At 37.2% G+C, this 13,841-nt stretch overlaps 1 protein-coding gene across 3 annotated transcripts in view; it reads right to left on the reverse strand.

The window, feature by feature from the left end:
• Positions 1–1,112: 1,112 nt before the first annotated feature.
• LOC134531245 (ATP-binding cassette sub-family C member 3-like) overlaps positions 1,113–13,841 on the reverse strand; it is a 289,530-nt gene continuing 276,801 nt past the window's right edge. For all 3 annotated transcript variants that reach the window (XM_063366935.1, XM_063366937.1, XM_063366936.1), the window contains one exon: positions 1,113–2,489. In XM_063366935.1, coding sequence (XP_063223005.1) covers positions 2,378–2,489 — 112 coding nt within the window. In that variant the 3' untranslated portion in view covers positions 1,113–2,377. The remainder of the gene's footprint in view (positions 2,490–13,841) is intronic.

Consider the following 13,841-nt stretch of genomic DNA (forward strand, 5'->3'; position numbering starts at 1 on the left):
GATGTTGTAATTTACTCTGCATATTCACAAAAATTTTTGGCAGTAAATAAGTATTTAATTTTTAAAAATGAAACCATTCATGTTTCGAAAAAAATATTAAAGCGGTGTGGGGAAAAATGTTTACAGATACTCCAGTAAAATTTTCAGTTTGATTGTTTTGATAGTTTCGGAGCTGTTGCGAGTTTAGTTTGGAGGATTTTTCGGCCGTGCGAGGCAAGTTTGGCTCGTTTTCGTTTTCTTCCAGCGTAGGAAGCAGGGAACAAACACCGATACCCGGCTTCACCTCGCATCATCTGCTGGCCTTCCCTTGTACTCTCCAGATGTATTACTGTATATTAGCTCCATGAGCGCGACCTTGACAGACCCTTCGTTTCTTCGGCCTCCTCTCTCATCCTCCCTCTGCACCCCATTCTTCCCCCTCCCCACCCGCAGGCTGCGGCCAGCCGGCCGGAGCTCCGCCAGACTACCTGGTTCCGACAAGCGCCGCCCTCAGCGCTACGTCGCGGGGACAATCTTCCCAGCGGCGAGAGTTTTACACGCAGCACTAGAACTGTCACTCCAGAGGGCATGTTTTGAGTCGGATCGTATCAAAAACAAAAGGATATGAAAATATATACATAACTCAATAGTGTTCTGCCAATTATGTTTTCATTTTCATTTAAATTAATTCTTTAAATTGCTCCTGAAGTAGTCCAGCAGTGATCAATGGAAATTGTCAATATTAAACTGTAATTTTGAGGATGAAAATTTTTTTTCTTATTTTTTTATGTGCAGAAACCTATTCATACACTCGTTTCTTGAACTATACTTAAGTTTAACATAATTATGTGTTTTCTAAATAATTCTGGCTTGGAATAAAAATAAATGCATTTAAAATGACATAACTCAGTAAAAAAAAGTTTATTAAAAATATCCTAGGTATATTATGTCTTAAAAAGAAGCATCAAAAATAAATATGTACAGTTAAATTAGTTTTGTCGTAATATTTTCCATGCACCAATCGCCTTAAGGTTGTGTGTATAGGTATAATATATGTACAAAATGTAGATACAAAATTAATTATTTACTATTTGCAAGAAGAGGGTATAAGGGATTATAAGAAATCTACAACCTTGTAAATACTTGACCATTACTTATGTCCATAATAGTTTATTTTTACAAAATCTGTACAAAACTCTTTACAGCATGACAGTACACATTTAAAGAGACATAAGATTTACTCATGTACAGTTTGACTAGTTTTAACAAACACTAAAACAACCATTCAAAGATGTGAACTGTAGTAGCACCAATTAAACTGTCTTTGATTTCTCAAGTCATTACCTATCGAGCAGCTTCCATCTAAAATAGTGTTAATATTTTAAGATGATTACCTGAAAGAATATTTATGCATACCTTGGTAAGCAAGTCTGTTCAAAATACTTTAAACAAAAAAATATGTAAAAAATATGAATTGGAACATGTTTCCCAAATTTAAATTATATTACAAATAACTTTAAACTTATTTTTATTGTAAACAATATGTTAATAAAAGTGATAAAATTGTACCTTATTAATGTACCATAAAAATTTATTTTAAAAGCTACCAATATAATGGAGTTTATTTAAAATATTGGGAAGCTTTTATGGCAGTGATGCTGTGCAAATGATTTAACACTTTAAAATAAATATTCTCGAAAGTAATAAATGTTTCATTTCATTTTTTAAACATCTTGTAGTGTTTTGAAATAAGTTGTGCATGAAAGGTTAGTAAACATGGTTAGTAGCAGAGGTGGATAATAATTTTGGGGGTTGAGAATAGCTTGGTGTAATGTGAATCAGTGCAGTTAAGTGGCATAACACTTCTTAAGTTTTTGTGCCTTTTGAACTTCACATAACAATACACATCCTCTTGTCAAACTCTAAAACTTACTACTGTGGTCTAATATGCCAATTGACTACCGTTTCTAATGATTTAAGCACAAAATACTTTAATTACAAAATTTAAGGCAGGTTTAATATAAAAAGTTCTGTGAAATATACTTTTAAATGCTGCTATTGTGCACTACTTGTTCACTATTATTTAAATAAAGGCTTCGTACAGAATATGTAGATAACTTCGTATGTTCCAATTGCTATGATGCTGTATCATTTATGGTGCGCATCATACACCTTAAAGATTAAGTACAAAAACAGAATGCTTTGTCACCATTGTCAATGTTTCATGTTATTAAGATGGGCTTCGTCAATCACTAAATTGACGGCATTGTGTCATTTTCTTGTGGCTCCAGGCTCGCAGGTACCTAACACAAGCTCGTAGTTCTCTGAGTAGGCCAGCCATAGCACCAGCGCACAATGGCACTATCGGCGGACAGTGAGACTCTTCAGGGATCTCGCTCTACACGAGACCGGCATCCTTGGCCATCCCATGGAAAACTGAACTGCTGTCTTTGAGCAGATTTTCTGGAGAGTCGAACTCAATCATGCACCCTTTGTCCAGCACAATTACCCTGCAAACATGGAATACATCAGCTGATATGTTAATAACATCAGAAAATTGTAATTTTTTTTACTACATTTAAAAGTTTACCTGCTCAAAATTATTTTAAAAAAAAAACCTTTTTATTAGTGCAAAGCAATATGGTCTAATATGCATTAATATTGAGAAAAACATTAATATACTTGTTCCTTTTTCAAGATCGAATTGGTACTTCAGTGTGTTTGTGGAATTTTGTGTGGCAGTTTTTAAGTTTGTAAGTTTACGTATTGTTACGAACGCAGACACGACCACGACGCGCGCCAGGTTCGGAACTGGCTGGTGGCCCCGCATGGCCACTGACGTCATGTGCTGTCCACTGACGTAAGGCATGCCACGCGTGCCTGCCGGATTACAAGGGTCGTCACTACCCGCTCACCCCTTCCGAACACCACGCACCGTCTGGCCTCAGGACATTGTCAATGACCTTTTAGCGGCTTGGGAATTCCGCGGCTTTCCCGAGGCCGCCGCGCGTAGTGGCGTGAATAAAAATCGCTTTCTCGGACTTTCGGACGTCGAGTTGGCCCAAGGTGACGCGACACTTCCAACCCTCCCAGTCGGTTCCAGAACATCTGCCAAGAGTATAAACGCAGCGACGCCGGCCTGCGCGGGAGTACCGAGCGAAGAGCGAAGCAGTGGAGGCTCCCCTCGGGGAGTTGTACTGGCGACACCCGTGCGGTCAGTGAGAGGTGAAGAGGGCAAGTGGCCCTTGCTGAGCGAACTGGATCTATTGAAGGCGATACCTGCGAGTGAAGGCCAGGCGAGCCAGTCGGGTGCGACGAGCGATAGTTGTGTAGCGATGTGGGTGAGTGTGCGAAGGAAGCGGACACAGACGGACGGAAGAGCGAGCCACTGTCGAACCAAGCTCCAGTGGAAACTGTCAGTGTTTCAATGACCAGTGTAAGATTAATTTTTGTGGAAAGAGATCTTGAGGGCATTAATTTTATTTATGCTATAGACATTAGTAAAAAGATTGAACCAATTAATTGGGCTATACCTTACGAACACCAGATTTATCCCAACGTTATACTCGTAACAGTATATTATCTGCCTTTCTACTGCATACGACAGTTTACATTTGCTTTTCCGTACCAACACAAAACTGACATTGCTGTTCACTAGTTATGAGGTGTTGACACCTACGTTACGATATTTATTGCGAATACAATGACAATTATTGGAATGAATGACAACTAAACAAAACAAGTCTTGTGAATTCACACACTGTTGCATGCAAGGTCACTTGTGGAGATGCAGTATTGTTTTCTCTATGAACTCCATTGTCTCTCAGACCTCTTTAATTGTTATCAATTACAAGTTATTATTTGTTATGCAAAATTACACCAAAAACATGGTAATATGGCTTTTGTGACACCGAGTTTTATTCAACTAGATAACTATACTGATATTAGAAGGCAACTTTAATTGGTATGGAGGAGGCAGCACGACAAGTGTAGGACTTGCCAAAAACAGTTGTGTTTAGCTCGCCCTTCACCTGACTCACTGCCTCTCCACACCAGTTAGTCGGCCACACACCAGTACGCAGAACTGACGTAAGCCAGACTTTAGAGCCTTCCTGTTTTTGAACCGCCTACTGTGGGTCAATCTGCAGCTAAACAGAGATAAACATTAATCACAAATTTAGCATTACTGAGTATGTCTATAGCATCTTCAAAGTGCTTCTGCAGGCCTCTAGGTTCAGGATCCACTTTGGGATAAGAAGATTCATAAAGTCTAATAAAAAAATTGGGGGAATCCATTTGATATTTACTTCCAAAAATAAGTAAACACACATTTTAAATTTTAAAGACATAATTTTAAGTTAACATAGAAAAATACACATAATGTTAAAGAGCTTTGCTATAACAGCATTGTGTATCTAGGTAAGTAATGTATATGTCAAACACTGAAATTTTTTTATGAAATACAAGTAGTAAAATTATGACTAAAATTAAGTTGAGCGATTTTTCGGTAACTTCAGAAGCCAAATGTAATAAATCGAACAGAGGGAGATTTTTAAATAAGGCATTTCTGCATTCTCCTCAAAAATATAATCTAGAATGCCGAAATTCATCACGTTAATTTGGTAAAGTGTACAGCTGTAAGACATAAAACTTGATCCATCTATATCACTTCTGTGTTGCCTACAGCCATACACACACTGGGCTCTGGTGACATAACCATTTGAGTTAAATCATTAAACTTTTGCACAGCTTCCTTTATGACATCTGTGAAGGGGGGGGGGAGGTTTAAGAAATCTCTACATGACCTTACCTCTGAGGGAGAACGGATTAAAGCTATTCTTATGTACTAATTTACTACGAGTTGAAATTCGCCTGCATGGAAAAAATTTTGATGACTCAAGAGTTCAAGCATCAATAACCAAATAATCACCAGGGCACATTCGAACAATCACAGAATAACAGTGCATCGCTCACCACTCAATGTTTTGTCGTTGTACCTTTTGCTGCTGTGTTGAATTGTCGAAGCTCAAGGATAGGAGCGCGTTAGCCTTGAGTTGGTTATGAGAGATTTCCAAGCGATAGGATCTACACTCCTCTCCACTAGCCTCAACAGTCATTACTGGCAGATTATTCATTGCTTTATCAGATTTTTAACATTTTGACGCCCAGCAATAACCAAGCCTTCTCCTCATCTTAGATGAAAAAAACTATCTTACGGATATATTTTTTGTCTCTCCTTGTAGTCTTTTATCATAACTTTCTTACAGGCAGATTTGGATTTACAGAATTACCGTGGTGAAAACTGTAAATGTGATATGAGGATATCGCACAGCATAAGGTTTCCAGAATTGTAATTTTCGTTCTGCTATCAGGAAAAATCCAAGCATTAAAAAGTCTTGAAATGTAACTGGGCCCCTCTGATTTCCGGTCTCCTGGTGCAGAGCCCAGGGGATTTTGCCTCCCCTGCCTCACACCTCCCCATCTAGACGGCAGTCACACGTACTTTGCACGCCGCCGCCAACACGTAGTAGCAGGTTGGGCGCTGCATGACCACTGACAATGCGAGCCGGTGTTTTTTTTTCTCACGGCAAATGTCTGTGTTCAACTCAGGCAATAACTGCATACAGGGATTAGTTCGAGGCGTTTTCAAAATTTTACGCGAGTGAAATAATGAAACAATGTATTCAGAATAAAAGCATCACATTCTGGACGGAACTTAAAGAGTATTTTAGTGGCAAAGAACCGAACGGTGCTGTTGATACGATTTTGAAGCTGAAGGCCGAGATTAAGTCAACGCAGTCAAGTCTGCTTCGCTTCTCTGCTCAGATAATAAAAGAGTAACTTTCATCTTGAATCTCTCTATAAAACGGCTGTCAGACGTAAATTTAAGTCAACATGAGAGTTTCTCCCACGATTTCATGTGCACAATGCACTATTTGAATCATAATTATTACAATTTTATACAAGCTCACACATGAAATTGTGTGAAAAATTCAAAGGCACCCAAAAAACTTAAAATATACAAGATAAAGTATATTTAAATTTAGTGTGTACTAATCCACAAGTGGTAATGATTCTCGTTCCTTCATAGGCGAACTAGCACTGATGTGCCTTGCACTCCCACTGTATCCACCGCAGAATTCTCTGGGACAGGCTGTGCAGTGAGGAACCTGCCGAGGACTGCGAGGGAACTGTCAAGGACCCAGGAGAGGATCCGGATGATCCTCAACTGAAAACTAAACTGAAACGCAAGTACACAACTCCGGTGTAGGAAATTGTGCGACAAAATATTAATTCATTAGAAAGCCGACTGTCATCTGCTCTATTAGTAAGAGACATACAGTTAGAGCTAGATATTGAAAATTACTTGAAGAAAACTCGCAAAGAGCTTTAAAAGCATTAGCAGGTACTCAAAACCAAAGAAAAAAAATTCAAAAACAGAGAGAAAACGGGCTAAATATCGGGGAAAATTTAAAGACAAAACGAAGAAAGGTGCTACTTCTAGTTCTGATGTTGATGTGCAGTCAGAGGCTGGACATCCCTGCGAAGAAAACCAGGAAGGTTTGCTTGATGCCATCAAAGTGGCAGCTATCTATGGAAGCGCAGATCACGAATGCTGTCACAAGGATGAAATCAAATGTTGCAAAACCTTAGAAGAGTTACAATCCATAATGCAGGAAGCAGGCTTCACTATTTCAAGGAGTGCTCTTTACACTAGGATTATTCGCAGTAATTCTTGAATAGGACAAGGGTCGCGCCACGCAGTTACAGTACCGGTTCGTCTCTGAAAACCTAGCAGTGATTTGCACAAACAGAATCCTGATGTAAAATTTTGCACTGCCACTTTAAGAAATTTAGAAACGCTTGACTCAATGCTGGGACACAACCAATGCTCTTTTTGTCCTAAGACGACAAGGCACGCATGCCAATCAGCATCACCGTGGCCAAGAAGCAGCACGTTGAATATAGAGTCCAGCTTCCAGACCACGACTAATTGGAGAGAGGCACAAGCTTGTACCTTCTGTCTATGTTGGAATTTGTATCACTCTAAACGGCAAGGGTAATCCTAATGATGTTACTTACAGCGGCCTAACATCCATCGCAGTTCAAAGTGGAAAACATCCTCAGTATACTGCGGCGACTCATACCCATTATATTCACACTCTAATGAAGGAGCCTAACTTTTCGGAAATGCTTAAAACTGACAAGGCCCATGTTAAGCTAATAATGTTCACTGTAGATGGTGTTCTAGATGAAAATCCAAAGTATGTTCCAGTTCAGAACTTTCTTATACATATAAGAGTGGCTTCGATAAACATTGATTAATTTATCCTTTTTTTTAAGGATTTCCTAAAACATTGCATTTGCCATCCAACATTTAAGGACCTTTAATTTGAATACCTTGTTTGTGGCAACGGATGCTCCAGGGCGCAATGCTTTCATTATGCAGGATGGCAACACTAAGAAAGCTGCTAATGGGAGTTGTTCTGCTGCACGATACCTATGGACTCATCTGGATGCACGAGAGAAAACTTCTGAACCTGAGTTTGAGCTTAAGAATTATCAGGCTGCTGGTGAGACTTTGGCGGATCTCTGGAGTGAGTTAGTGATAGCCTCCTTCCCTGTAACCGCACATTACAAGAGTCTGAATGCCATAGCAGCGGTACCTGAGCCCGTAAACGCAGTGTGGTACTCCAGATAAGTCCGACACTCGCAATGTTGTTTGCAGGTTAAAGAACAACATTTAAAATTTACTTATTGTTTTTACCAAAGTTATTTTGAAAATGTTAATATATTTAAAATTATTTACAGGTAGTGAAATGTGACAGTGCCGATTGCTGCAGAGAACTACGCAATGATCTAAAAATGAACCTTTCGATGGATTCCTCCCACCACCTATGCAGCTTGTTCAGGATCCGGTTTGGAAGCGTTGGAAAACATACAGGACGCACATTTCTTGCCACTTTTCCAGGCTATGGTTGTTCAGATTCCAATCACTACTTTCTGTATGATTCTACCGTGCGATTTTGTCTCCGACAGTGGAGGATGACGTCAACCAAGGCGCGGGTTATGTAAGGTGTATTTACGCAAACAATTTGTTTAAGATTTAAATACTAATATCCGACCTAATATACATTTTCCTAAAATGTTATTTGATCGCAGACGTGTGAGCTGTACTTCGCATCATTCACGAGTGCGAACAGTCACTACTGTACAGTTCATTCCCGCCACCTGCAGCCTTGTTTGAACCCAGACCCTGCCGACGACGGCCGCAGATGCTCCGCAGCATTGCAGCCAAAATCACGAAGCGCGGCAAGGAAGTGTTGTGCCGGTGGGGAATACACGAGTAGCTGGAGGAAGGGCAGGTGCCGACGGCCGTGCCCGATGAAGTGTCTCCAGCTGGGCAGCACGGCTTGCAAATATATCAGCCCGGACGACGACTGATGATCTGAACTGAACTGGCTTTTACTCTTCACTGATTTCCTTGAAGAGTGTTATAAATCTAGTTCTTTGTTATGTTACACAGTGTATTTTGTAGTTTTTTGACTGATTTGTTTCCTTACTTTAAGGCGATTGGTGCACGGTAAAAAACGGTCACAGGCCCGAAAACAATGAATTTTGTATCATATAACCACTAAAGAGTCTAGATGACTATGTGGGTGACCGTTACTATGTAGGGAGGTCAGGAGCTTAGTTCCAGCTCGTCAGTGGCGAGATGGCCTTCAGACGGGAAGGGTGTCGCTGGTGGTCGCTCTGCGGCCTGCCATCTAGCGGGAACTAACAAAACCTCGAGGGTTGTATCTCGCTCTCCTTCTAACACACAGCCGATAAGGTTCTATCGTGCCCGGAGGAGGGGAAGGTTTAGCAGGTTTCTCTTTCACTCGTCTTTCGCCATGGGGAGGCGGAATGGATTATTTTGTCCGAAACTGCGCAGACGTCATGTGGCCACTCCCGCACTCTTCTCACTCAACTCGCTAATTCTCTCACACTATTTCAATAAATCTTTTCAAATCTTCAACATCAATACTTTAAACCATTGCGCTTCCTACGGATTAATTATATTTCATGCAAGTGCCCGAATTCAGCTGCAAAAAAATAAAACGCATTGTCAATTTTTTTCTTCAAAAACCTTCCCAAACACTGTGTGTTAAAAAACATTCTGAAAGCCCATTTTTTCTAGATAAATGGAAATTCTAAATCACCTACGCCACAAGGAAACATTGTGCTTTAATATTATGTAAAGAAAACACCTCTTAGTTTTATAGTTATGTAAAGGTGGTGTGATATGTTTAAGATGTCGCACCATCTTATCATCCATGTAGAAGAGTTACCCGAAAAGCTAACAAGACTATTGCCATGGAAATGGAAATATGTTTAAGGAAATATTTTTCAAATGTTTGTAAACAGTAAACAACATATAAAAAATCTTATAACTGTAAAATTAAAATACAAACAACCCTATAGCACATTCAATTTCAATATGAAAAAGTCTACAATAATGTTTACAAGAAACGAAATTGCAATAGCAATACAAAAATATCGCAATTTTGTTACATTGTTAATATATACATTATTTTTAATAAAGGCAATAAAAATGACATACTCAATATTTGGAATACAATAAATACCTTAAGCCCTACATAATTTCTGCGATATTCACAATAAATGGTTTTCTTAAATATAGTAATTAAAAAAAATCGTAAATAAATTATGAACATACATATTATGGTGAAGGAAAGTGGACACTATCACACTGAAAAATCTGAGAGGGTAGTTTTCCTCATCTTATTTCTTTCTTTGCGTTTTTGGTCTTGTTCGTTAAAATATTTCATGTTCAAATACTTGATACGCATATACGTTTTTGTCCTGACAAAACAGTATATAACTTCTTCTGGATATTTATTTTCAGTAGTTCCGCAAATAATTTTAGTCAGTGATTCAAAAATCCGCTCTTTTTTTGCACAAATTGTTGCCATGAATATTATCAAAACACATTTCAGCGATCTTTATTAATTCAAAAAATTCATTAGTGGGACATTTTAAGTTACCCTTTGATTGTACATGTATCCAGCTATCGTCCTCCGAATTGAAATCCGTAGTTCCAAGGTCAGGATATTTATTTCTGTAACGGTGAGCTATATAGCCAGAAACATATTTCAGCCCTTCGAGAGAAATTTCGTCACTTGAAAGGGGCCTGGCCTCTAAATCTAAGTCTTTTTCTTCCATGTCAGCAAGATCTATTTCATTCAAAGGTAATTTCTCTTGAAATGTCTTTGTAAAATACATTTCCTTGCACAAAAGTAGTTCTGTAATTTCATTCTGATAAGCACTGTCCTGCTCCATTTCATTTGACGAAAAATCACTTACCAAACACATTTCGTCTGTCTTCTCATCCGTGTTTTTCCGTTCAGCAAAAACTGCTGCAGAATGTTTTCACAATATGTAGTTTATAATTCTGTATTTAAAGTAAATGGGCGACAGATGCGTATTTTATTACATGCTTTATATTAGCTTCACCTGTATGTTTGTTTGTCTGTCCGTCTGTAACTCTTTCGACTAAGAGTGAGTGGCTCATCAATGTAAAATGTCCCACCAAATTCATCACGTTCGTTAGCCAAGCGGTCTAAGGCGCGCGACTTCTGAGACGGCAGTTTTCGAATTCAGCGATCATGGGTTCTACTCCCGGCCATGCCGGAAAAAAAAAATGTTTTTTTTTTTCTGGTAAATTCTAAGATTATATCCATACATCTAACTGTAAATGATTCAGAGAGACTTTACCATTTGTTTGTGACGTTGCAAATCCAAATAGTTATCTCAGATGGTAATAGGTAGTGTCGGTAACTCATTTCCCTATGATAATTATACATAAATATAGTTTAAAAAACTAAAAAAATATGCTTTTAAAGAATATCAAATTAAAAAGTTAAAAAAATATATAGTTTAAAAAACTAAAGAAACATGCTTTTAAAGATTATTAAACTAAAAAATTAAAAATAATTTTAAAATTTAATTTATTACAATAGTATATAAGCAATACTAGTATAAATGAGAAAAAAGCATGGGGCGCTTAATATACAAAAAATATGGCACAAAGCGCCTCAAGCTTTTTTTCTCATTTATACTAGTATTGCTTATATACTATTGTCATAAATTAAATTTTAAAATTATTTTTAACTTTTTAGTTTGATAATCTTTAAAAGCATGTTTCTTTAGTTTTTTAAACTATATTTATTGATGTTCCATACCTCTAATATACGGACAGAGAAAAAACCACTCTAACACATCTTAGTTCAGTTAAACTGTTAACAAATATTTAAGTTAACAGGTCCTATACATATTTCCGAATGTTTTACTGACTGTGTTATACTGGACATTAATTAAATTGATCGCTGATATTTATACTTTTAAACGAAATTTTGAATTTATCATTTTATGTAAACTCTAATACGTTAAAAAGTGTAACGCAACACTACACACAGGTAGTGATGTCTAGTGCACTGCCCTATGCACATTAGTTAACAAAAAAATAAAATGAAACATTAATTACTGATAAATAATACGTTGATGTCGTGATACAAGTAACACATGCTTATCTGATATTTATCTCAATTAGAATACGAAATAGGAAGATTAAATAATTAACTGATTTTAAGACTGATTTATTACTTACACAGTACAGTGCATTTTGAAGACGAATGGGTCTTAAGAAGCGAAAATCGTACTCGATTAAAGGATGGTATGGTGTTCGGTATATTAAGGTTTACCTCAAAGTAACGGTTTCAGAATGCTTTTAAGATATTAGTTACATCCCAACATAAGTTTAAAACATTTCTCTTAAGAGTGTGCTTCGTAGCATTAAAAAATGTGCCTTAATTATTTTGCAAATTTATCATTGTTATGGTGACGATGGCAGGGGTTTTCGTAATTTTTTTTTTAGAAATATAGTACAGTATTAGCAACTACGTTAAGAACTGTTATTTTATTCACACAGAGTAAAGAAATACAAAATAAAATTTGACGTTTGTCTTTTTATATACTATATAGGTTTGTTATTATATGTGTGTTGTAACATGTATAAAAATGTTAAATATATTCAACAATATTTGGTAATTATATATATTAAAAAACTTTTATGTACGCGACTTGAAAACTACGTGAAAGGTTTTCAGTCTATAAAGGCATATTCTATGATTTTTTTTTAATTATTAATTCTTATGCAAACAATTAATAAAATTGGAAGTTTCTTACATTGTCAGTATATGCATAGCATTACAGTTATTCCAAACAATTCTCTACCAGTGTTTATCTAAGGTTTGCATGTTACGTTGGTTCTTCTACTAATACACGTATATTACAAGAGGTTTGTAATAGATTAAATGAGGTAGGTAAGAATTCGTTTTTATAAATGTTGTGTATGAAATTATAAATTTTGAGATGTATAATAACAAAAAGAAGTGCGTTCCAAAGACATATGTCGGTAGTGTTACCCACTGAAACATTATTCCCACTTCAACTCTCTGTAAAAATAAAAGTATGGGGTTGAATGCGTCAAAAGGGGTATATAAATAAAATTTGAGGCTTCTTCGTTATTTCATACGCTAGTGTCCCCCACTTACAATTGCAAACAAAAATTTTTCCTCCATGTTGTAATTTACTCTGCGTAATCACAAAAATTTTTGGCAGTGAATAAGTATTTAATTTTTAAAAATGAAAGCATTAATGTTTCGAAAAAATATTAAAGCGATGTGGGGAAAAATGTTTACAGATACTCCAGTAAAATTTTCAGTTTGATTGTTTTGATAGTTTCGGAGCTGTCGCGAGTTTAGTTTGGAGGATTCTCGGCTGCGCGAGGCGAGTTTGGCTCTTTTTCATTTTCTTCCAGCGTAGGAAGCCGATACCCGGCTTCACCTCGCATCCTCTGCTGGCCTTCCCTTGTCCTCTCCAGATGTATTACTGTAAATTAGCTCCATGAGCGCGACCTTGACAGACCCTTCGTTTCTTCGGTCTCCTCTCCGTCATCCCTCTACACCCCATTCTTCCCCCTCCCCACCCGCAGGCTGCGGCCGGCCGGCCGGAGCTCCGCCGGACTACCTGGTTGCGACAAGCGCCGCCCTCAGCGCCACGTCGCGGGGACATTCTTCCCGGCGGCGAGAGTTTTACACGCAGCACTATAACTGTCACTCCAGAGGGCATGTTTTGAGTCGGATCGTATCAAAAACAAAAGGATATGAAAATATATACATAACTCAATAGTGTTCTGCCAATTATGTTTTCCTTTTCATTTTAATTTATTCTTTAAATCGCTCCTGAAGTAGTCCAGCAGTGATCAATGGAAATTGTCAATATTAAACTGTAATTTTGACGATGAAAATTTTTTCTTCTTACTTTTATACGTGCAGAAACCTATTCGTACACTCGTTTCTTGAACTATACTTAAGTTTAACATAATTATGTGTTTTCTAAATAATTCTGGCTTGGAATAAAAATTAATGCATTTAAAATGACATATCTCAGTAAAAAAAAGTTTATTAAAAATATCCTAGGTATATTATGTCTTAAAAAGAAGCATCAAAAATAAATATGTACATTTAAATTAGTTTTGTCGTAATATTTTCCATGCACCAATCGCCTTAATATTGTAACAAATAGTTGTAGCGTGCATTATCCAAACACTAATTATTTTTAAAAAAAAATTAAAAATTTTTGATTGTTGTCAAATAATATTTTTTAGCTTAACTGAACCTATTCGTATGGTATTAAACGCTTGTTAAGGAACGTAGGTAAAATCTTATGTAAGAAGGGGGAGGGTAAAAATGGTCAAAACCATCCTTAAGTAATTAATGAACGGCTCCTAATGGGAG

This window comes from Bacillus rossius, chromosome 3 (assembly GCF_032445375.1).
Source record: "Bacillus rossius redtenbacheri isolate Brsri chromosome 3, Brsri_v3, whole genome shotgun sequence".
NCBI lineage: Eukaryota > Metazoa > Arthropoda > Insecta > Phasmatodea > Bacillidae > Bacillus > Bacillus rossius.